Genomic DNA, 22,419 nt, shown 5'->3' on the forward strand with positions numbered 1-22,419 from the left:
AGCCCGCCCTGCCTATATTTGCACCAATCCCCGCCCACTAAAGCATTCACGCCTCCCAATGGGAAGCCTTGCCGGGCGGCGGGTGCTGCTGCCTGAGAGTTCTGAAGCCACGCCCACTTTCCCAGAGACTGGCGGTTCTGAGGGATCCAGGGCAGGGCCGGCGCGCGCACGCTTCTTGCTGCCCGGGCGCTTGCTCTAATCCCGCCTTCCCTGGGAGGGAGGGATGGCGGTGGCCGCGAGCGTCCGGGGTGGGGCGCGCGCTGGCTCTCCCTGGCGGCCCCCGTGCCTGGCGTTCTATCAGTGCGCCTCCTCTCTCTTTCCCCACCCATCCTCCACGTGCTGCGCTCTAACCCGGAAGCAAATTAGAACACGCCCCCCGTGTGTGGTGTGTTTTTTGTGCTGCTCCTCTTTTTTTAGGGCTTTTTGGCGGCTTTTGGGACGGCGTCGAGGGGTGGCCGCCTCAGCTGCCGCCGTCCCTCAGTCCCTCGCTCTGCTGCCTCCTCCCACCCCGGCAAGGGGGAGGGAAAAAACTTTCACTTTTGTGCGTCCCTCCCGGCGTGACGCTGCGCGCTGACGTCACGGGGCGGGGCTTTAATGGTGGTGTGCCGCGAGATTTTTTTCCGGTAAACAGGTGTGCCGTTGCCCAAAAACGTTTGGGAAACACTGGCCTAGATTGTGCTGCGACAGGGGGCAGAGTGATGCATTTGCAATCCTTCAGGTATATTTGCAATATGTTCCTTAGACGTCGGTGGCCTCCAGCTCTCACCAGTCCCAGCCAGCATGGACAAAGGCCAGGTACTCCAGGAGCAGAAGCCCAGCAGCGTCTGAAGGGCATCCTTGATTTGCACAATGAGCTTTAACTAACTACATCTTCCTTGGAGGCCCTGGGAATCGTAGTCCTGCAAAGTGAAGGACTTTTTGCAGCACACATGATAGATCTGATCTCCCAGCATTTGGCAGGGGTATTAAGTCAGCTAAACCCTACCTCTGAACTCTAGGATGGAGAATTAAATAAAAAGCTAGCACGCTGGAAAGGAATTTGCTGCCAAGGAGTGTGGTGGAGTCTCCTTCTTTGGAGGTCTTTAGGCAGAGGCTTGACAACCATATGTCAGGAGTGCTCTGATGGTGTTTCCTGCTTGGCAGGGGGTTGGACTCGATGGCCCTTGTGGTCTCTTCCAACTCTATGATTCTATGAATCACACACAAAAGTTGGCCCCTGCACAAGTGCTTAGCCGCCTCCTTTGCAAACAGCTCTTAGGCCTGTGCACAAGCCTATAAAAGAAACCACTGGCAGTAGACGCACCATAAGTGAGAGTTCCCTATATACCAGCCTCAGGGGCTTTGCTTGCAGGGGGAAGAAAAGGCTCTAGCACGCATCAGCTCAGCTCTGTTCAGCTGTTTAATGGCAGGTATTGGCCCTTCCCCAAAGGCCCCCCAACAGGCCTCACTCTTCTTTATGCCCAGTGGTCTCTTAACATGACAGAGGAGGATAGTTTGAAATCACACGCCGCTGACTTAGAGGATCCGCTTGACCTCGAGTGCTGCCTCGACCACGTTATAGATGGGCTGCTTGGCAGGCTGGGGCGAAGGTGGGGCAATGTTTTGCTGGTTGACAATCATCAGTGGATTGACCTGGCTCAGAACCTCGTCGTTCACCGAGATGCCATCCAGGTACTGCTTGAGCAGCTGCCTCAGCCTGAGGTTGTCTTGGAGCAGCGCTTGCTTCGTCCGCTCCAGCGAAAGCTGCTCCAGCCTCACCTTGTTGTATCTTTGCCAGAAGCGCTCCAGCCCCACGTAATCCTGCATCATCTGGGAAAGACATGGGAAAGACAGGCTTCTGGGTTGGTTCTAAGGAGCTGCATCGCGGTCTTTGGACAAGAATCCCTGCTTTGAGTCCGTGGCTCCATTGGGAGAAACAAACTCCTCTTGAACAGCCACTAAGTCGGGAAATGCTTCTTGTGAATGTAGCACCCAAAGGTCTTGTAGCAAAGATTACCGTATTTTTCCATAAGACGCACTTTTTTCCTCTTAAAATCTAAGGGGAAATGTCTGTGCGTCTTATGGAGTGAATGTGTGGTCCCTGGGGCTGGGGACGGACGGACCCGGGCTTCCCTTGCCAGCCCCGACCTGCTCTTTGGGGCTGGGGGAAATCCGGGTTTCCCCCGCCAGCCCCGCCAAGCTCCTGAGCAGCTCTGGAGTAGCCCACGAAGCCTCCGTAGGGCAGCGGGGAGGCTTCATTCCACTGCCCTGGGGAGGCGCTGCGCACATATCCCTGGCTTTTGCAGGAGGTGGAGGAAGGGACAGAGCGAGGCTCTCTCACTTCCCCCACCTCCCGCAAAAGCCCCCAAGAGCCACATATTTTTTTCTTGAATTCCCCCCCCCCAAAAAAAGTAGGTGCGCCTTATGGAGCAAAAAATACGGTATTTCTTATAGCTGTGTGGCAAGGAAACGCCACAAAGTCAGGTGGGCCTGGATAGAGAGGCAGGCAGAATGCATTCTGGGAAAGTACCAGAGGCAAAGGGGAAAACTTTGCATGATGCTAAGTGCATCACTTGAAGTTGTGTGGTGGTTCCCTTGCTGTGAAGAGCAGACATAGGGAGCCTGATCAGGATTGGGGATGTGACATGGGGGTTAACTCTGCCCCTGCCATGGTCTGAATGGAAACCCTTCCACCCCAGCTGCTGCTGCTGCTAGCCTTGGGGTGGGTGTTCCCATTGGTGCCGGGGCTGTATTGCCTCAATCTGACCATTCCTTCTGGGAAAGAACAGCCCTGAATGCTAAACTGGAGACACGGAATAATCCTGACAATGAAGCAAAAGAACTGTTTCTTCCTCTGCTGGTGAAGCAGGCACACATGCCTTCCTCCCCTTTCCACACACAGACAATTCACCTGGGCTAGTGGCTCTTCCGGTTTCTCCAGGACCACCTTATCCACAGTCTTCTGTTCTTCCCAGGTCAGGGAACTGGCATAAAATGGCAGCACTTTCTCCTCCTCCGACTCTAGCCTGCGGCACATCTCAGCCAGGCGCAGGATCAGCTCTGCCTGTAGGGGACGGGGAACAATAATCAGACTTTGTTTTCCTCTATCTGGCACAGGATACACTTCCCAGGGTTGGGTCTTGCACTGGAGTGTCTCTGTATAGTTCTAAAGTGGGAGTTTTAGTTCTCTGGAGGGCTAGGAATGCCTTCACAGGATTTTCAGCACTTTTACCAAACTACAATTCCCGGGATTTTTTAGAGCAGGGTGAGGATCTTGTGAGGATCCTCCTGATGTTTGTTGCTGGATCCTAGCACCTAGAACTCCTAGCCTGGCCAGTGGTCAGGAGTGGTGGAACTGGTGGTTCTGACAACTGGAGGGTCATAATTTCCTCAATCCTGCTTTAGGGAAAGCCATGGCAATTAAATGAGTATAAAACCAATATAAGTTTGTAATGTAGGTTTAGTTGCCAACAGTCACATGAGGGAAACTCTGAACTGTACATCTCGGCTAAAAGAGCAGCATGCACGGAATCTGCTTTGCTCTCTGGGAGTTTTGAGTTTCCACCACTATGTCAGGGCACTTTCAAGCCATGCACGGCTCCTTTGGGAAGAAGAGGCTATAGGCTGTGTACACATTAATGGCTCAAAATGCAACTAAATTGTTCTTTTTCTCAATCCAGATTGAAGCTGGTTTGAGGGGAAGCACATCAAAACACAGTATTTTGTAAGAAACCACCACATGGATAGGGAATGATAATGCCATGTGCACACTACTTCTCTAACCAGTGGTGGGAGCACATTGGGTGCAGCGTGAACACAGCCTGTATCTCGTTGCCACATTACAATCATCCCTGGGCTCCTGTACCTTTAAGAGACACCACACATGATGTTCCCCCAATGCTGAAGTAATCTGTGTAAGAAGGGACATGTACACCACTTTGTGAGAAAACACAACTGTCCTCTGAAAGCTGCTCAGCACCCTGGCTTCTAAGCGGATTATTGTGACAAAATGAGAGCCATGCACAATTTTCACACAAGAGTACATATGGGTTCCCCGCACCATGAAGAGATTTAAAATTTGAAGTTATTTAAATGTACGCTAAAAATATGTGACTGGGACGAACATATATGTGACAACATGTCTGTCACACAGGGACACTCAAAAGAGAGCCAGAATTGCGGGCAGCTGCTTGGCAAGGGAAGATTATGTGACAAGATTTACAGGCAAAGCACTTGTTCTGTTATAGTGCAAGGAATTAGGTTTGCACAATGGAATCCCCACCCCCTGCATGCATGCCCTACACCCTCCCCAAATCTGCTCCAGAAGGTTGGGGGAAATCCCAAAACAGACTTAAGGGATGCACAGGGAGAGGAGCACAGCCAAAACTCCTTGTGCTGATCAAATGAGTGCTTTCGATGCTGCCCATAGTGTCTGGAAAGAACATCATCCTTTCAAGGCAGAGGAGACAAGGAGGCTTGGGAAGGCTTGCACCCTCTCCTGCCATCTGAGGCTGGGAGGACCAGCATTATTTTTTTTTAAAGAACCTTTCTAAACCGATAGATAAAATAGATAGATGATCTCAAGTGTACAAAAACTCAAGTACAAAAACCCCCATTGATATAAAACCACTAAAAACGAACCAGGATCTGAAATTGAAAAATGAAACAGAGCATCATAGGATAGAAAAGTAAAGGGTCCAGCTTTAATAATCCGGGTAAACTTGCACAAGAAAGCTATGCATTCAACAGGGGTGGTGGCTAAAAGGAACCTCCATATAGCCTAGAAGGATAAGGTGTAGCCTTCACTACTGCTGCTTCTCTCTCACTCTCACCATTTCTTATTCTCGCAGGAATTCCCAGCCATCTCTTCTGTTTGAGCAGTCCCAGCCACTGTTTGTTCCTTTCCCCAGTCAAGAACACCTTATCTTTGCCCCCAATAGACCGTGCAGCTCCCTCCCTGCTCCTCCTCTGGAAGTGCTTTCTGAGAGGCAAGAGTCAAGCTCCGCTGCTCTCCAAGGTGATGTGGGAGCACATGCACACAGAGCAACCATTGCTTCTTAAAATAGTTTAAAGAACAAGACAACAATGCCCATTTACACCACAAAGAACTCATAACCCACCTGCTCTCAGCAGCCAGAAATACCATAACCAGACACTGGAGAGACCTGTCAGGAGTAAGCATGGACCAATGGTACCAAATAGTATGGGAAACAGCCCTACTAGAAAAATTAACCAATAAACTGAATCTGACACGGGGACAAACAGAAGAAGACACCTTCACCCCGGTCTGGCTCCCCTTTATCACATAGACAGCCCAACAGGACAGTGACAATAATCCACCAACAGCATACAAATCAATATGGCTAACCTGATCCAAAACACCCACCCACCTCACTCACACACGAAAACAAAGATCACCACAGCCAATCACAAGCAAACAATCACACCCTAGGCCAACCCCAACCTCTCTCACCACCAAAGGAACACAAGTGAACAACACAAGCAATGCTGACACCAAACTCTACATACATTAAACATAATAGAAACACCGCCACCCGACCCCACCCCTATCCATCTTCCCTTTCTCCACCCCCCCTTTCTTTTTTCTTTTTTCTTTTCTTCTCCTCCTAATGCCTCAACAAATGAAATGGATTTGTAAAAATGTTACATGAAAAAAAAATACGAGGCACTACACTTCTGTAAAACAAGAAAATCCTGAATAAAATATATATTTAAAAAAAAAATAGTTTAAAGAAAGGTAGGGAGGAAATAGGTGGGAGGTTTTTAACCCTATTATTTTCCACACTACCAGACCTCAGCTGCTCACGAGGGTAATATATCTCATATGCAACATGGGAAACAAAGGGGAATTCCTCTAAGCAAGGGGGCTTCCCAGCAAGGGAGATAAGACCTGGCTGATTCCTCCCTGCCTTGGAAATGTCAGCAGTATAGGCATCTGTGTTCATTCAGAAGGCGGTAGCCCCCCCCCCCCCGAAAGCTAGTCTCCACTAAAACAGCTTTATTTGGAGCCAACCAGGTGCTATTTTTATAGGCCAAAGCTGTGCTTGCACATAATCTGCGAGAACTCTCCTGGATCTGAACTCCATTTTGGGAATCCCAAGGGCTACCAGAGACCACCAAAAGTTTGATTTCTGCATGTTCTCTTCGGCCAGGGGTGAACGAAGGCGTCATGACACCTGGGGCGGCAAACCGCTATGTGTGGCGCATGTGTGGCGGCGCATGCATGCGCTGTACATAATGGCGTTGCACATAATCTGTACATAGAGGTTTGCTGCCAGCACCGCTCCAGCGCCGTACAGACGGTGCCGGGATCCTCTGCTCGCGGCTGCAGGATTCTCCGTTTGCGGTTGTAGTGGAGGGATCCCACCGCCATCCGTACGGCGCTGAAGCAGCGCCGCTGGCAAACCACTATGTACAGTGCATGTGCGGCGGCATTACATACAGCGCATGCATGCGACGACGCATGTGCACTGTACATAGCGGTTTGCCACTGGCACCGGAATCCTCTGCTTGCAGCTGCAGCCCCTGAGGATCCTCCACATGCGGCGATGGCACGATGGCTGCCTGCGCCGCCATGAGGTGCCCTTTTATCACCCCCCCCCCAAGACATGGCACCCGGGGCACACTGGCGCACCGTCACCCCCCCCATTGCGACACCACTGTTTCAGCCAACTTCATTCTCCCCATCCTATGTACTTTCTCAATTTGTGGGAGGAAGGAGCCTGAGAAGAAGAAGAGTTTGGATTTGATATCCTGCTTTATCACTACCCAAAGGAGTCTCAAAGCGGCTAACATTCTCCTTTCCCTTCCTCCCCCACAACAACCACTCTGTGAGGTGAGTGGGGCTGAGAGACTTCAGAGAAGTGTGACTGGCCCAAGGTCACCCAGCAGCTGCATGTGGAGGAGCAGAGACGCGAACCCGGTTCACCAGATTACGAGTCTACCCCTCTTAACCACTACACCACACTGCCTCTCTACACCACACATGGGTAGACCATGATTAACCAAAAGTGCATACAGTTTTACCTTCTGCATAACACCTTCCAACACTTTGAGAGCCCCGCTGCTCTCCCTGGACAGCTTAGCCAGGTTGCTACGGGCCTTGGCTCTGGCCCGGTTCATCTCGCTCTTGAGCTTCTGCAGCTGCTTCAGCACCACCTCCTTCTCATCGCGGACTCGCCGGTTCTGCTCCTCGCTCTCCCGTGCATGAAGAGCAATCTTATTCTTCAGGATGCCAATGAGGTCCTGGTGACAAGAGAGGGATCTAGTCAGCCGACAGGAGGGCTTCTGTGGCAACTATAAACTGAAACTCATGGCTGCAGTAAGAGGTGCGATTAGATGGTCATTTTGGTTTGCAGCTTTGGTGGTGTGAGATTTTACTGTTGTGGGGGTTCAGGTTAATAATGGGATGAGGAACAACTGCAGATATTTATAAGGCATGGGAGATGGGGGCAGGGTTTCAGGAGGATCTGTTGCTCCGCCCACCACTGATATGCATCACCAGATGTTTGCCCATGAATCTATTATTCCCCAGGTTCTTCTGTTGGTGGGATGAGGGGGAAAAGGTCGATTTATGGAGAAGAGTGCTGGAGGCTGAGGAATTTTCGATCTTTTCCAGCCTTCCGATTCTGTCCACTGAGCTTTGGAGGCCCAAATCAAATGTTCAGTGCTCCCTCCATCAGGCATGACGTCCACGTCTACCACTGGAATGGCAGCCAGACCAGGATCTACCCACACAGAGGGGATACAAAGGGAAAGGGAAAGGACCCCTGACAGTTAAGTCCAGTCGCAGGCGACTCTGGGGTTGCGGCGCTCATCTCGCTTTACAGGTTGAGGGAGCCAGCGTTTGTCCACAGAGTTTTTCCCCCCTGGGCCATATGGCCAGCATGACTAAGCTGCTTCTGGTGCAACGGAACACCGAAACCAGAGCAGCACACAGAAACACCATTTACCTTCCCGCCGGAGTGGTACCTATTTATCTATTTGCACTTTGATGTGCTTTTGAACTGCTAGGTTGGCAGGAGCTGAGACCGAGCAACAGGAACTCACCCCGTCATGGGGATTGGAACGGATGACCTTCTGATCGGCAAGCCCAAGAGTCTCAGTGGTTTAGCGCCACCTGCCACCCGCGTCCCTTACATAGAGGGGATAGTTCATATAAATTAATCCACAGACACCCTGTTTCCTGCAATCAACAGCAACACTTCAAGACAAGGCCATGATAATCACCAATGCAGGTAAAGGCCCTGCAAAGAGTGTCTCCACCATGTGAACCCAACTAAGCTGTGAGCCAAGTGGCAACCTCATACAATCCTGGAGGTCACTGCAAGTGGACTGCCAATTGTAGAAACTGGCCCACCGGTTACCGTAGGTATCTCTCTTGATGGTGAATAGCAAGGGGTGGGGGGATATAGGTCAATGAAGGTAACTTGGGGAGGCTGTTAATGCTGCCATTTTGAAAGAACACCACTGCGTAGAAGGGACACCACAGCAATATCTCAGCTGCAGGAGAAAACAATGCCTGAATAAAGCCCAAATGTTTCCCTGGTTTGACCAGCCCAAGCAGGGCCACTCACTTGCATCTTCTGCAGTTTCCTCATCTGCATCTCAATCTCCTTGGTGCTCTTCTCATCTCTGCGTTTGAGGCCTTCAAAGGCAAACTTACGGTCTTCCGTTGCCTCTGTGTAAGTACGCAAGGCCTGCTGGAAGCGTTTCCACAGCTCCTCCACTTTACCCTCCAACTGCATGCGCAGGTAATGCTTCTCCTCCAAGTTCTGGGGCGGAAATGAACACAGATTAGTATTCTGGTCTGCTCTGGAGTTTTCCAGTTAACTGACTCATTTTGGACTAACCCTAGATAAGCCTGCCTGCTCAGGAACTCATTTCCCAAGCAAAAGAACACCATACATTTAGAGCACATCAGATGCACACTGAAAGCTCATGACTTCCCCCAAAGAATCCTGGGAACTGTAGTTTGTTAAGGATGCTGGGAAATGTAGCTCTATGGGAGGAAACTACACTTTGGAAGATTCTTTGGGGGAAGTCATGAGCTTTAAATGTGCATTAAATGTATGGTGCTCTAAATGTATGGTGTGGAGGATCTGCCCTTAAAAAAAAATTATTATTTGTTATTATGCTATAAAGGTAAAGGGACCCCTGATTATTAGGTCCAGTCGTGACCGACTCTGGGGTTGCGGTGCTCATCTTGCTTTATTGGCTGAGGGAGCCTGCGTACAGCTTCTGGGTCATGTGGCCAGCATGACTAAGCTGCTTCTGGCGAACCAGAGCAGCGCATGGAAACGCTGTTTACCTTCCCGCCGGAGTGGTACCTATTTATCTACTTGCACTTTGATGTGCTTTTGAACTGCTAGGTTGGCAGGAGCAGGGACCGAACAACGGGAGCTCACCCCGTTGCGGGGATTCAAACCGCCGACCTTCTGATCAGCAAGCCCTAGGCTCTGGGGTTTAACCCACAGCGCCACCTGCTTCCCTATATTTTTATGCTATAGATTTGTGTAATTTTAGATTATAAATTGCCCTGTCATATTTGGATGAAGGGCAGTACAGAAATTTAATATAAATAAATAAAAAGCCTTAGTATGCCCAACTGGTTTTCTTTGGGGGTTTTAAAATCATGAGTATGGGCTCCAGCAACAAGAAACCTTGTACCTGGAGAAATAATGAAAATAAGGAGGACCTGCACATAGTTTCAGCTACAGTCTTGTTTCCCCAATGACTAGAATCTCTCATATGGCTCTTCTTGGGATCTTACATGGAACTGGATTTTACAGCCTCAGCTCTGTGGGTTCTTTCTTCCTCGCCGCCCAGTAACGTGTGGCATAACACAATGCATGAAAATGACACCATCCACCCGCGCATTCCCCCAGCCTGCAAGCCAATTATGTGGGGGTGAAGGGGCTACAAAATCAGGTCATGAGTTGATTCGCTACACATTACTGGGAAGAAGAGAGAAAAATATATATAGCAGAGGTGGTTCCATGTTTCTTTCAGTGTCTAGTTCTGTCTGTAGACCAGTTCAGCCACTGACTACAGCTATATGTTCAAGAAAACACAGGGATGGTAATGGGTGTATTTTGATTACATAAAATGTGTTTGAGCTGCGGCCCTTCGTCACAGAGGCAGCTACAAATCAATGGAGGGGAAATATACCCAAATGAAGTATATGATGATGAGTGTTAACAGACAAAGAGTTGAAGGAATACACATAGGCTTCCAGTCAAATGAGGTGCCAATGCCTGATATTGGGTGCAGGATATATTTAGAACCTTTATAATTTCAAGGAAGTCCTGGCATGCCTAAACCTCCGTTGAACATCTCCATGTAGCTTCTACCTGTCCCACATTCATTCTTTCTTTGTTTTTTAAAATTAACCAATATATTGGCACACAGCAGACGTATAAGAACACTGGAAAAGCCTGCTGGGTCAAGCCAATGGTTCATTTAGCCCAGCATTCTGTTCTCACAGGGGCCAACCAGAGGCCTACAGGCAGCCTCAAAACAGGACCTGAACATAACATAACAGTATTTTAATATTCTTTTGGAAGCCGCCCAGAGTGGCTGGGGAAACCCAGCCAGATGGGCGGGGTATAAATTATTATTATTATTATTATTATTATTATTATTATTATTATTATTATTATTATGATTCCCAGCAACCAGCATTCACAGATAAATCAGTGTAGCTAATTAAAACTCACTTGGAATGGGCTAAAACAATCAAAAGGAAAAAAGGGAGAGCATCAGCACACAGCTGATTATGAAATAATGAGGCCCCAACTTGCATATTAAATAACTTTTAAAAGACCTATGAAAGGCAGGTTTCAGGGCTACGCCATTGCTAAAATGTGCATATATTTTTTCCTGAGGATATTGTCCGTTTCAAAATATGATAAATCCTCCCATTTGTTAGCAAACTTAGAAATTGCCATAAAGTTTCCTCCCTGAGTTTTAACCCAGACCTTGTTCTTGACGTCATCTCTTGTACTCTGGAAGTCGAGCCTGGCCTCGTATTCACTGTCAGTAAAGTTTTGCTCCATGGCCAGCAGCACATCCTGCAGGTACCGGCTCTCTAGATTATGGTGACCTATAATTATCTTCCTGGTGAAAATATGAAAAGCCACATGAGTTCTAAGAGTCCAACGAAACACAGTTTTCCACAGTTGCTGAGCCACCATCTTTCCCAGCCCCGCCTCCCTCCCTCCTTCCCTTCTACCTCTCTGTGTCAAACTCCTTCTGCAGAGCTTGCAGCTCCGTTTGGTAATCCTCCTCCAAGTAGCCAATGCGGCAGCGCTGGAGTTCCAACAGCTGGTCTATGTTGTGCAAGTGGCTGCGCAAAGCATGCGCATATTGAGCTTCTGCCTCCGTGAGGTCCTTAGCGAGGGACTGGAGGGGACAGAGATGGATCAGACAACCACAGCAGGAGACCAGTCTGTTTTAAAGAGCTAAAGAATTCCACACTAAAAATATTGAGAATGCCAAGACCTAAAATAATATATTGTGGTATCTGAAATAGCTTATATTAAGCTGGTAAACACACATAAAGCTTCTGAACTGAATCTGCTGTGGATTGAGCCTGGCATTCCACACTGCATTCAGTTCTTATACCACTGGGACCCACTGATAGCAATAATAAAGAACTGTTAAGAGGTCATTGCAGAATTGTACAAAGTGCAAACCACTTTTTCCTACAGTACAGTTGTGCCCTTTGTTATTCCCCTTTGCTCCTTATTGGCCTTATTGGCAAGTGTCACAGAGCTGCAGTGAGTCTCAGAAGCTGCGTGACTTCCCTCTCCAATCTCTAAGAGAGCCATTAACAGTTTCACAGTCTCATTCCAAGGGCTTTTCCCGCCCAGGGCTCACCTTAATGACATTGTCTTTGCAGTCCACCACACGTTCAAAGGTCTGGCTAAGAATCTCAATGTCCTTACGCAGCTCCCTGGCCTTGACTTCGCGGAGCACCGTGCGCCACTGTAGGGTGATCTTGTGCAGGTTTAGTTCACTGTTGCGCTCCTCTTTGGCCAGTTTTTCCTGCATTGAGAGCCACAACTTTACCCAGGCAAGCCCAACACAGCCCAGACATCGCAAGATAAGGAACCAGACAAAGAATAGAGGTAGTAGGCAGTAAAATTTGTTTCCTAAAACCATTGTGATCACAAAACTAGTGACTGATCAATAAACACAAGATGCGGGACTACATGAGCCTTTGGTCTGATCAAAAAGGAATTTTCTTATGTCCTTAGGATGGCAACCTTCTCCACAGGTCAGACACCACTTACACTGGTCACATTAGCCCCAGTGTCAATTGAACACCCTGAACATGTTCTGTGCTGATCAACTGCATTGAAATAGCACTGATCCTTTCAGAGTGATGTGGGAGTCCCTTCAAATGATCATCAGGAAATACTTCCCGAATGTAAAGCCCCTTAGGCCATGTCAATATGACAGACAGACTGGGGGACTTGTGAAACGTCTTCAGAGGTGTTCATGAAGACACTGTAGGACCACTTTAAATTTAGGGATTTGTATCACTGGGGTCTTCCAACTCTATTGCCATGTTTACCTAAAACTATTCATTGCATCACCCAATTCCGGTTTCATACTCAATATGTCACCAAGTCAGTTGGTAAGAAAAGGAACTGAAAGCATTTCAGGCTAATTGGCAGAAACCTTTGGTCAGAACAAAAGAGATATGATAAAAACTAGAGTGACACACAATCTAAGCTTCCGGTACTAAATTTAAATTCACCCATTGCCATGGCTCCCTATGGCACACATAGAGTCAATGCTCTCTCACTGGATTTCTGTGGCGGAAGTCATATATGCCTGGCATCGGCTATTGTTGTAGTAGCAATCAGTTCAATTTAATATCAAAAGCGTCAATAAGGGCTGCACTGTAACTTTGCTCACTGGTCTGAATCTTCATGAGTTAATAAGTCAGGTGACCATGAGAAGCAGCCACAGCTCACTTTCTCCAGTATAGGCTCCAAGGCCTTTCACTATTCTTCCATCAGAGTAATTTGTTGCCTGCCTACATCTATCTATTTACCCATCTGCTTGCCTTCTATGTCTTCCCTCTTACAGCAGAACAGAAGCAAAGACCCCCAAAATGGTACAGAACAGTAATTATAGAAAAATCCCAAAGGTGTTGAGCTTGAATGACTTCCTCAAAGTAGTTTTAAAATAAACTCCAACAATACAGGCAGCCATTTAATTAAACATGTATTTTGCTCTCAAAGAATACTCCTCTGGGGGAAAGTACTGAGCTCAACATGTGTTGAGATTCTAGGATTTCTCAATAAAGATTGTGTCTGGCCTTGCCCATCTGCCTCCAAACCACTAACCTAGTTTTGACCTTTTACCTTCCAGAGATTACATATAAACTCTCACTACAATCTACCATGCTAGATTCAAGCTCTTTCACCTCCTGACTGCATAAAATGCTGCGGTCAGAGAATACAATTTTAAAACGACTTTCTGTTTTCCATCCTGCATTAGCTTACAAGTGGCACGTTGCAGACTAAAAGACGTTCTTAGCCTCACTGCTGAGAACACCCTAAGATTATGTGATTCACCCTGTTCTCTCACATTTGGAAACAAGACTCCTGGAGCACTGTTTTGAATTGTGAGCAGGTCTGCTGACACTCTTCTCCCCACAACATGCCACATATCTTCATGCTTCCTTGTAGCACAAACCCCTTTATGTCCAGGCAAACAAATGGTACCTTTAGGAACTGGGCCAGCATGTCCTCTTTCTTCTTCGTCATTTCTTCCTCAGCCAGCCGCTTCTGTTGCATCATAATCAGCCGTTCTTCATCAGTCAGGGCCGCCCGCTTGCGCCCTCTCTTCTTCGGCATGACTGCACCTATAATGGAGGAAGGTACAACGAGGAGGAACCCAAGCCTCCTCCTACCCCTTTGGTCTATGCTAAAGGGGGGCAGCTCTAATGGTCAGACCACTTCTGTACCTATACCTCTTTTGTCAGTATAGACCAGTGATGGCCAAACTTGGCCCTCCAGCTGTTTTGGGACTACAATTCCCACCATCCCTGACCACTGGTCCTGTTAGATGACGGGAGTTGTAGTCCCAAAACAGCTGGAGGGCCAGGTTTGGCCATCACTGGTATAGACATACCAATATGGCTCTACTGTAGCCTCCTTTCACTTGTTGTCCATACCCATTCCTTCTTTATTATCCTGGCCTTGTTTTAAGGATCTCTGGATTATGAATATCAGAGGTGGGAAACCTGTAGCCCTACAGATGCTGACTCCAACTCCCATCAGCCCCCACCATGATCAACGGCCAGGAATGATGGGAGTTGTAGTCCAACCTCATCTGGAGGGCCACAGATCCCCCACGCATAGTGTGCATGGTCCCTCCCCCTTTCATCCACATATAATCCTGTGACATTGATTAGGTTGAGAAATCATGGCAGGTCCAAAGCCACCCAGGGAGCTAAGTCCCTATTTGAACCTGGCTCTCCTCAGATTAAGTCCACTAGCTCTCTCTTTCTTGCCTTTTATTTCCTACCCTCACCATTATTTTTATTGCAATTCTTAGAACTCACCTTGCCTGAAGCTTCAAATCTGGGTCAATCCACTGCCTCACAGGCTAGCTATGAAGGCTTTTCCACCAACACTACCAAAGCTTTGTGAGGGACCCGTCTGATGAGACCAGAATTGCCAGGAATGCCTATTAGAGGAGAGGAAGCAAGCATGGATGAGCCTAGAAATTGGGAAATAATCAAACATCATTGTGGCCTGACTTGGTTGTGCTTTGGGGAGGCCCCACTTCCTAAAAATTAGCATTGCCACGTTGTTTACGGACAGATGCTCTGTGCTTTCTTTAAAGCAGTGTGTAGAGGTCAGAAATCAACAACTCGTGTCTCCTGCTGTCACTGCTTTTTCATGCCAGGTAATGCTCCCATTTTAAATGATTACATATCACGCATCTGTTCAAGGAGCGGAGCCTCTGTCCTTAAAGAAGTGGCAAATAAGTTGGAGATAATCCCTTTTTCTTTCTTGTTAGATGTGTTATCCTGCCTGTAAAGTATCCCTCCCTCCTGGGATCAGTTTTGCCATCTAACCCACGCTCACGAGACTATCTTCTGGTTTCTCCCATCAACAAAGCATACAAGAGACCTGTTGTCAGAAGCTCTTAAAGCACTAATTCCCAAAAGGTGTGGCCTGACATAACTGCTAATGGCTACAAGAAGTAAAATGGCATAATCAAGGGCTCCTGAGAGCCCAAAGCACCAAAGATTGCTCACTGTGGCCTTTGCATGATTCACTGCTCTGGTCTGTGGCGTCTCTCCATCAGATGCCTTTGGATCACCCATCCCTGCCTTAGGCCCAATTACCCAGCCTCAGGGGGGAAGGAAGGAGGGCTGCATCTCTGCATGAGTGGCGCCTCTGGGACCACCTGCTTCCAGGCACGTGAAGCTGAGGAAAAACACACAGCTCCCCTGAGCCTGGGTAATTCTCACTCTTACATAAATGGGGTGGAGGAAAAGGCTTTTTGGGTATACGGATGACGATGCATGATTTTAATTTTAAAAAAACAAAACATGGATCCAACAGAAATGCTTCATGTTGGATGCTCCCCCTTAGCTGTTGTTTAGTCGTTTATCTGTGTCCGCCTCTTCGTGACCCCCTGGACCAGAGCATGCTAGTCGCTCCTGTCTTCTACTGCCTCCCGCAGTTTGGTCAAACTCATGCTGGTAGCTTCAAGAACACTGTCCCACCATCTCGTCCTCTGTCATCCCCTTCTCCTTGTGCCCTCCATCTTTCCCAGCATCAGGGTCTTTTCCAAGGAGTCTTCTCTTCTCATGAGGTGGCCAAAGTCTTGGAGCCTCAGCTTCACGATCTGTCCTTCCAGTGAGCACTCAGGGCTGATTTCCTTCAGAATGGAGAGGTTTGATCTTCTTGCAGTCCATGGGACTCTCAAGTCTCCTCCAGCACCAGAATTCAAAAGCATCAATTCTTCGGCGATCTTCCTTCTTTATGGTCCAGCTCTCACTTCCATACACCACGACTGGGAAAACCATGGCTTTAACTATACGGACCTTTGTTGGCAAGGTGATGTCTCTGCTTTTGAAGATGCTGCCTAGGTTTGTCTCCCCCTTGCGCAGTCCTAATTTTGATATGGTGATGTGGCACCACCCCCTGAAAGGCAGGCAGGCAGGAACTTCGGGTCTTGGATGCGGCGCAAAACATCTTCCCAGCCAGTCTCCTGTCGTGGTTAAACCTGCCCCCCCCTCCCGCGCATCCCCCCCCCCGCTTCGCTACCCCGCCGCCGCGCCTACCTCTCTGTTTCCCCCTCGTTGCTGCAGGCCGAGTCCCTCCGGTCTCCTAGCAACAGCCTCCCCGGCCAGAGCGAGGGCGGCGCAGCCGTGGAGGGCGGAGTCGGAGCGCCCTCTCTGGGCGGCCCGCTGGGCGAAGCGGCCTCTGACGATCCTTCCGACGCGGCCAGCAGCGTCCGGAGACTTTTCAAGGGGCCCCGAGAGGTGGGCCGTCTCATCCAACCCCGTGCCATGCAGGGATCTCGACGCGGGATCCCCAGTCCGCTTTGCAACCATGCCGGACCCTGCTTTGCGCTGCAAAGGTGCGGGCAGTTATATTGCTTTACCTGCTGGCATCCGTCTGTCTCGAGAGCAGCGCCGGATTTACGGATAAGCTAAACAAGCTATAGCACTCTCTTGGGACACCCCCCCATATACTTCTTCTTAATTGTATTTCACTATTAATATACTCAACCACTGCCACAATGTCCTTTCTTCTATCAGATCAAAATGAGCAGATGACAGCAAAAGGTTGCTAGGTTCATAGCAGGGGCAATCAGAATAAGGGCCACTAACTGACGGCTGATTCAGGACTTTAAATTGTGCTCTTATATCAAATTTCCTTTTCTGCATATACAGTACTGTAATGTTTTACGGTTGCTATGGCCATTGGCTAATGCGAATAAAGTTTTATCTTATCTATTAATATACTTCTTCTTAATTGTATTTCAGTTCAACACTTTGATAAAATACGTATCTTGTTATGTGCAAATGGCTTGAGATACCTATTGTTGTTGTTGTTGTTTAGTCATTTAGTCGTGTCCGCCTCTTCGTGACCCCATGGACCAGAGCACGCCAGGCACTCCTGTCTTCCACTGCCTCCCGCAGTTTGGTCAAACTCATGCTGGTAGCTTCGAGAACACTGTCCAACCATCTTGTCCTCTGTCGCCCCCTTCTCCTTGTGCCCTCCATCTTTCCCAACATCAGGGTCTTTTCCAGGGAGTCTTCTCTTCGCATGAGGTAGCCAAAGGACTGGAGCCTCAGCTTCAGGATCTGTCCTTCCAGTGAGCACTCAGGGCTGATTTCCTTAAGAATGGAGAGGTTTGATCTTCTTGCAGTCCATGGGACTCTCAAGAGTCTCCTCCAGCACCAGAATTCAAAAGCATCAATTCTTTGGCGATCAGCCTTCTTTATGGTCCAGCTCTCACTTCCATACATTACTACTGGGAAAACCAGAGCTTTAACTATACAGACCTTTGTTGGCATAATAGATACCTATTAGGTCCATAAATATAGCATATATTCAACCTAAAAAACAGTGGCAATTTGTTGTTGACTAGGGACGGCTGGACATATAAAGGGCCCCATTACCTTCAGTAGCTTAAGGCCTCATCAAACCTAAATCTGGCCCTGCTTGAGAGTCAATGGAGTGCGCCTCTGGGGGTGAAGTCAAACCACTGTGTTAGCAGCACTGAAGTGACCTCTCTGGGGCGCAAGCCTGGGCAGTGTGTATGGAGGTCCTACGCTGCCCAGACAACAAGACCCCCCTCTCGGCCTCACTGATGTGGTCCAAAGGAAAGCAGAGCAAAATGTTTGGCACCAGCTTGGCTACAGGAGTTGCCATCCAACTCTCTTAGGGACTCCACTCTGGTTTTGTGCAGGGTTTATTTCATAGCCTTTTCTTCTATGATATCCCTCAAGGCAGAGGAGGTTTAGGATCAGAGTTTTCCTTCTCTGAGATAGGCTACCTTCCCAGTGAGCCCCATCCATCCCTCACTTCCCTCTACATCACATGCAGAAAGTGCCTGTCTTCACATGCAGGGCAAGTCCCTAAATCACAGAGGGTTTGAGACCCACTGGCTACTCTCATCTGGTTTAGCCAGCTAGCTGAGATGTTTTTAAAGGGGGGAGAAAAGGGGGGGGGGTTGGGGGGGATAGTGTTTTGGAGAAGCCAGTGTAGCAGCCTCACAGCGGAGGCTGGAAAAAAGCCCTCTTTTTTCTCTCTTGCAGCTGCTGTCTGCTCTAACTTTCCTCACACGGTTGTTGTGAGGATAAAAATGCGAGGGGAGGAGGACTATTCTCGCCACCTTGAGCTCCCTAGAGGAAAGCTGGGGTAGAAACATAATAAATAAATAAAGGGTATGAGGATCCCAATTTAATTTGTCTGCTAGTTTTGAACAGGGGCTTGTTTTGCTGCAATTTTAATACTCAATTGTGAACTGCTCTGAGCTTTAAAAAATGTGGGATTGAAATATTTTCAAGAAATCAATAAAATGAGGGCTGCAGTCCACAAAGGGGAAAGACGTGGTTGAAAAGCTGCTGGTTGGTAGCAGGATTCAATTTTCAACCAGGTCTTTGCCCCTTTGTTATTAGCAGAGATGCTCTGCAGTCCAATTGCCCAAGGCTGTTACGTTATACCCGTGGCATTCCATATGTTATTGGACTATAACCCCCATCATTCCTGGCCATTAGTCATGCTGGCTGGGGCAGATGGGAGCTGGGAGTCCAGCAACACCTGGTGAGACTCAAATTCCCCATCCCTGCCCTGAAGCATCCCCACACCTGCTAATCCATCCAACCCACTTACCTAAGGCATCCCCAGACTCTCTTCAGAGCCTAAGAGCCATGTCCTGCTTTGGAGCCTCTTTGGAGCCTCTTTGGAGATGAAAGACTGCAGTTGTCATGACAACAGAACCTGCCTGTGGTACTCAGCATTAGATATCCCGACACAGCCTGGCCCATTTGAGGTAACAGCCGTCTAAAAATAACCTGGGATCCTCCTTTCACCGTCAGACCATCCTTCACAAGCTCTGTTCAATTTCAACAGAATGTAGGAACTTGGGTGATGAACACAGTAGGTTAAAGAAGGGGAGTGGGAGCTCATCCCCTGTGAAGTTGTTACAAAGGGCAGACACAGTGCCAGATTTACGTATAAGCTAAACAAGCTATAGCTTAGGGCCCCACTCTTTTGGGCCCCTCCAAAAAAAAATTAAAGAAAAACAAAACGGGATGTACATTTCCAAAATATAAGATAAAAAACAAATAAAATAAAACCTACATACAAAAACGCAGGTGGTGCTGTGGGTAAAACCTCAGTGCCTAGGGCTTGCCGATCGCATGGTCGGCGGTTCGAATCCCCGCGGCAGGGTGAGCTCCCGTCTTTCGGTCCCAGCTCCTGCCCACCTAGCAGTTCGAAAGCACCCCATAGTGCAAGTAGATAAATAGGTACTGCTTTATAGGGGGAAAGTAAACGGCATTTCTGTGTGCTGCGCTGGTGCTGGCTCGCCAGAGCAGCTTCGTCACGCTGGCTACGTGACCCGGAAGTGTCTCCGGACAGCGCTGGCCCCCGGCCTCTTAAGTGAGATGGGCGCACAACCCTAGAGTCGGACACGACTGGCCCGTACGGGCAGGGGTACCTTTACCTTTACATACATGGTCTTTAAGGTGCTACTAGAAGGAATTTTTTTATTTTGACCATGGCAGACCAACACGGCTACCTATCTGTAACTGGAACCATGGAAGGCACCACATTGAGCCGCATGAAATGGAAGTCCATCAACCTCACCAAGAAACTTGCACAGGTACAGACTGATATCTTCTTTCTTACTAAATGCAAGAACCTGGACATTATACCCAAGGGTCTTAGAATTAAGAACCCTCTACAATCCACGTATCCCACTGAATATGCAAGAAAACTATGCAACACTTTCTCTATGGTCTTTAAGGTGCTACTGGAAGGAATTTTTTTTTTATTTTTTTTTTGACCATGGCAGACCAACACGGCTACCTATCTGTATACAGAAACAGTGTTTTGTGTTGTGTATGGACCTATTAAGTCCATAAATTACCATATAGCATATATTCAACACAAGAAACAGCAATAATTTGTTGTTGACAAAGGACAGCTGGACATATAAGGGGCCCCATTACCTTCAGTAGCTTAGGGCCTCATCAAACCTAAACCCGGCCCTGGGCAGACACAACATCCTGGCTAAATGCGTTCTATAGTGAGTGGTGTGGCAAAGTACTTTATCTTCTTTTTATAATCACTAAAAAACCAACTCCAGTCGCCGCACCCTGCTGTAAATATATAACACTAAATATATGAACTGCAATGATTACACTTGCACCACCAGTTTACTCCTGCCTCCATTTCTTTCTTTCCCCCTGTTGTCTCCCTTGTATCTGTTTCTAACTGGAAGCTACTTGGGGCAGGGACCTGTCATGTTCATGGGCGATGAAATAATGACAACAGGAATAATTACTACTGCTAAAATAATAATATACAATGCCAGGTGATGACTGGAAAACAGTTTGTTAGTATACAAATTGAAAGGATAATGACTACAGTGGTACCTCGGGTTAAGAAATTAATTTGTTCTGGAGGTCTGTTCTTTACCTGAAACTGTTCTTAACCTGAAGCACCACTTTAGCTAATGGGGCCTCCTGCTGCCGCCGCGCCACCGGAACACGATTTCTGTTCTCGTCCTGAAGCAAAGTTCTTAACCCGAGATAATATTTCTGCGTTAGCAGTGTCTGTAACCTGAAGCGTATGTAAACTGAAGCGTATGTAACCCGAGGTACCACTGTATTACACTTCTATTAGATTATTTAATTTTGTTACTGACCTCCCAAAAATGTGTATCGCTGGCACACACTTTTATGACACATAATTCGGGGCCAGCTCTAGGATAAATAGCACCAGGGTGAGTTAGGAGTGCCCCTGGCAGAATATAGTTTGGGGCCAGCAAATACTGACGGGTAAATAACCCCAGCTCCAAGAAACAGCCCAGCCTGAAGAAATGTTGAATGTCTGAAGCTTTTTTCTGCCATGGAACTTTGTGCCAGTGCTGAGCACCCCTATAAATCTAAACACGAAGCTCACATGTGTCCCACACCCCAGCTAGAAGCCTTTCCTTATACTGCCCTGTGGTGAGAATCGGATGCCCCTGTTTCCACTGGAGAAATGTTGGAGGGAGTGGAATGAAGGCTCAGCTTTCTGAAAGATTCAGTTAGTCCACCCCTTATCTCAGTGCCTGTACCCCTACTGCTCAGAAGGATAAGAGATCACTGTTCACAATATTTGAAGCCTTTGTGCAGGAGTTGAGCCCTAATAGGACTTTTCCAGATTCAGGAAGGTAGCCGTGTTGGTCTGACGCAATTTAAATAAATTTAAAAATTGTAAAATTGTCCCGTAGCACCTTAGAGACCAACTAAGTTTGTTCTGGGTATAAGCTTTTGTGTGCACGCACACTTCTCCAGTGTCAGAAAATGCCAAAACAAACTGATCCCACAAGGTGGCAGCACTTCCTAAGAGTTACCAGGCTGTTTTCCTTCTTTTCCAGGCCATCATTTTATTTTCTGGCAAACTTGTGTATCTTTGACATGTGAATGCAGGAAGAAATTCAATAGATGCTGCTTCCCCAGCATGGTAAAGAGCAGGAGAAAGCTTTGCCTGAGTTTTCCTTTCTTTTTGATCACTTCCCATGAAGCATCTCTATAAAGCAGTTACATGGGAAGCCAACGTGGTGCCTTCCAGATGTTTTGGACTACAACTCCTGAAAGCCCCAGCCAGTGTGGTCCATGGTCAGTGATGAGGAGAGTTGGACTCCACAGCATCTGGAAAGCACAACGTTGGCTCTTCCTGGAGTGTGAGATTCTGGATGTGTTTATGTTACAGCTATTCCTTTTAAGAGGGACGCGGGTGGCGCTGTGGGTTAAACCACAGAGCCTAGGACTTGCCGATCAGAAGGTCGGCGGTTCAAATCCCTGCGACAGGGTGAGCTCCTGTTGCTCGGTCCCTGCTCCTGCCAACCTAGCAGTTTGAAAGCACATCAAAGTGCAAGTAGATAAATAGGTACCGCTCCGGCAGGAAGGTAAATGGCGTTTCCGTGCGCTGCTCTGGTTCACCAGAAGCAGCTTAGTCATGCTGGCCACATGACCCGGAAGCTGTACGCCGGCTCCCTCGGCCAATAAAGCGAGATGAGCGCCGCAACCCCAGAGTCGGTCATGACTGGACCTAATGGTCAGGGGTCCCTTTACCTTTACCTATTCCTTATAAGTTTAATCAGATTGATTACCTCATTAAATACATTTCTAAGGGCCGTTGCTATCATTGCTTT

General features: G+C 48.0%; 1 protein-coding gene across 1 annotated transcript; it reads right to left on the reverse strand.

Annotated features, from left to right (window-relative positions):
* Window positions 1-1,381: 1,381 nt before the first annotated feature.
* On the reverse strand, window positions 1,382-16,443 carry DRC2 (dynein regulatory complex subunit 2). The gene is made up of 10 exons (XM_083484918.1): window positions 16,322-16,443; window positions 14,585-14,709; window positions 13,743-13,882; window positions 11,881-12,048; window positions 11,234-11,403; window positions 10,980-11,118; window positions 8,577-8,774; window positions 7,027-7,245; window positions 2,891-3,043; window positions 1,382-1,809 (listed from the first exon to the last, which is right to left on the reverse strand). Exons 3-10 carry the CDS (start codon window positions 13,872-13,874, stop codon window positions 1,516-1,518), a joined length of 1,473 nt encoding a protein of 490 aa, XP_083341044.1. The 5' UTR covers window positions 13,875-13,882; window positions 14,585-14,709; window positions 16,322-16,443; the 3' UTR covers window positions 1,382-1,515.
* Between the last annotated feature and the right edge of the window lie 5,976 nt (window positions 16,444-22,419).

Source organism: Podarcis liolepis, assembly GCF_965112155.1.
Source record: "Podarcis liolepis genome assembly, chromosome: 2".
Taxonomy (NCBI): domain Eukaryota; kingdom Metazoa; phylum Chordata; class Lepidosauria; order Squamata; family Lacertidae; genus Podarcis; species Podarcis liolepis.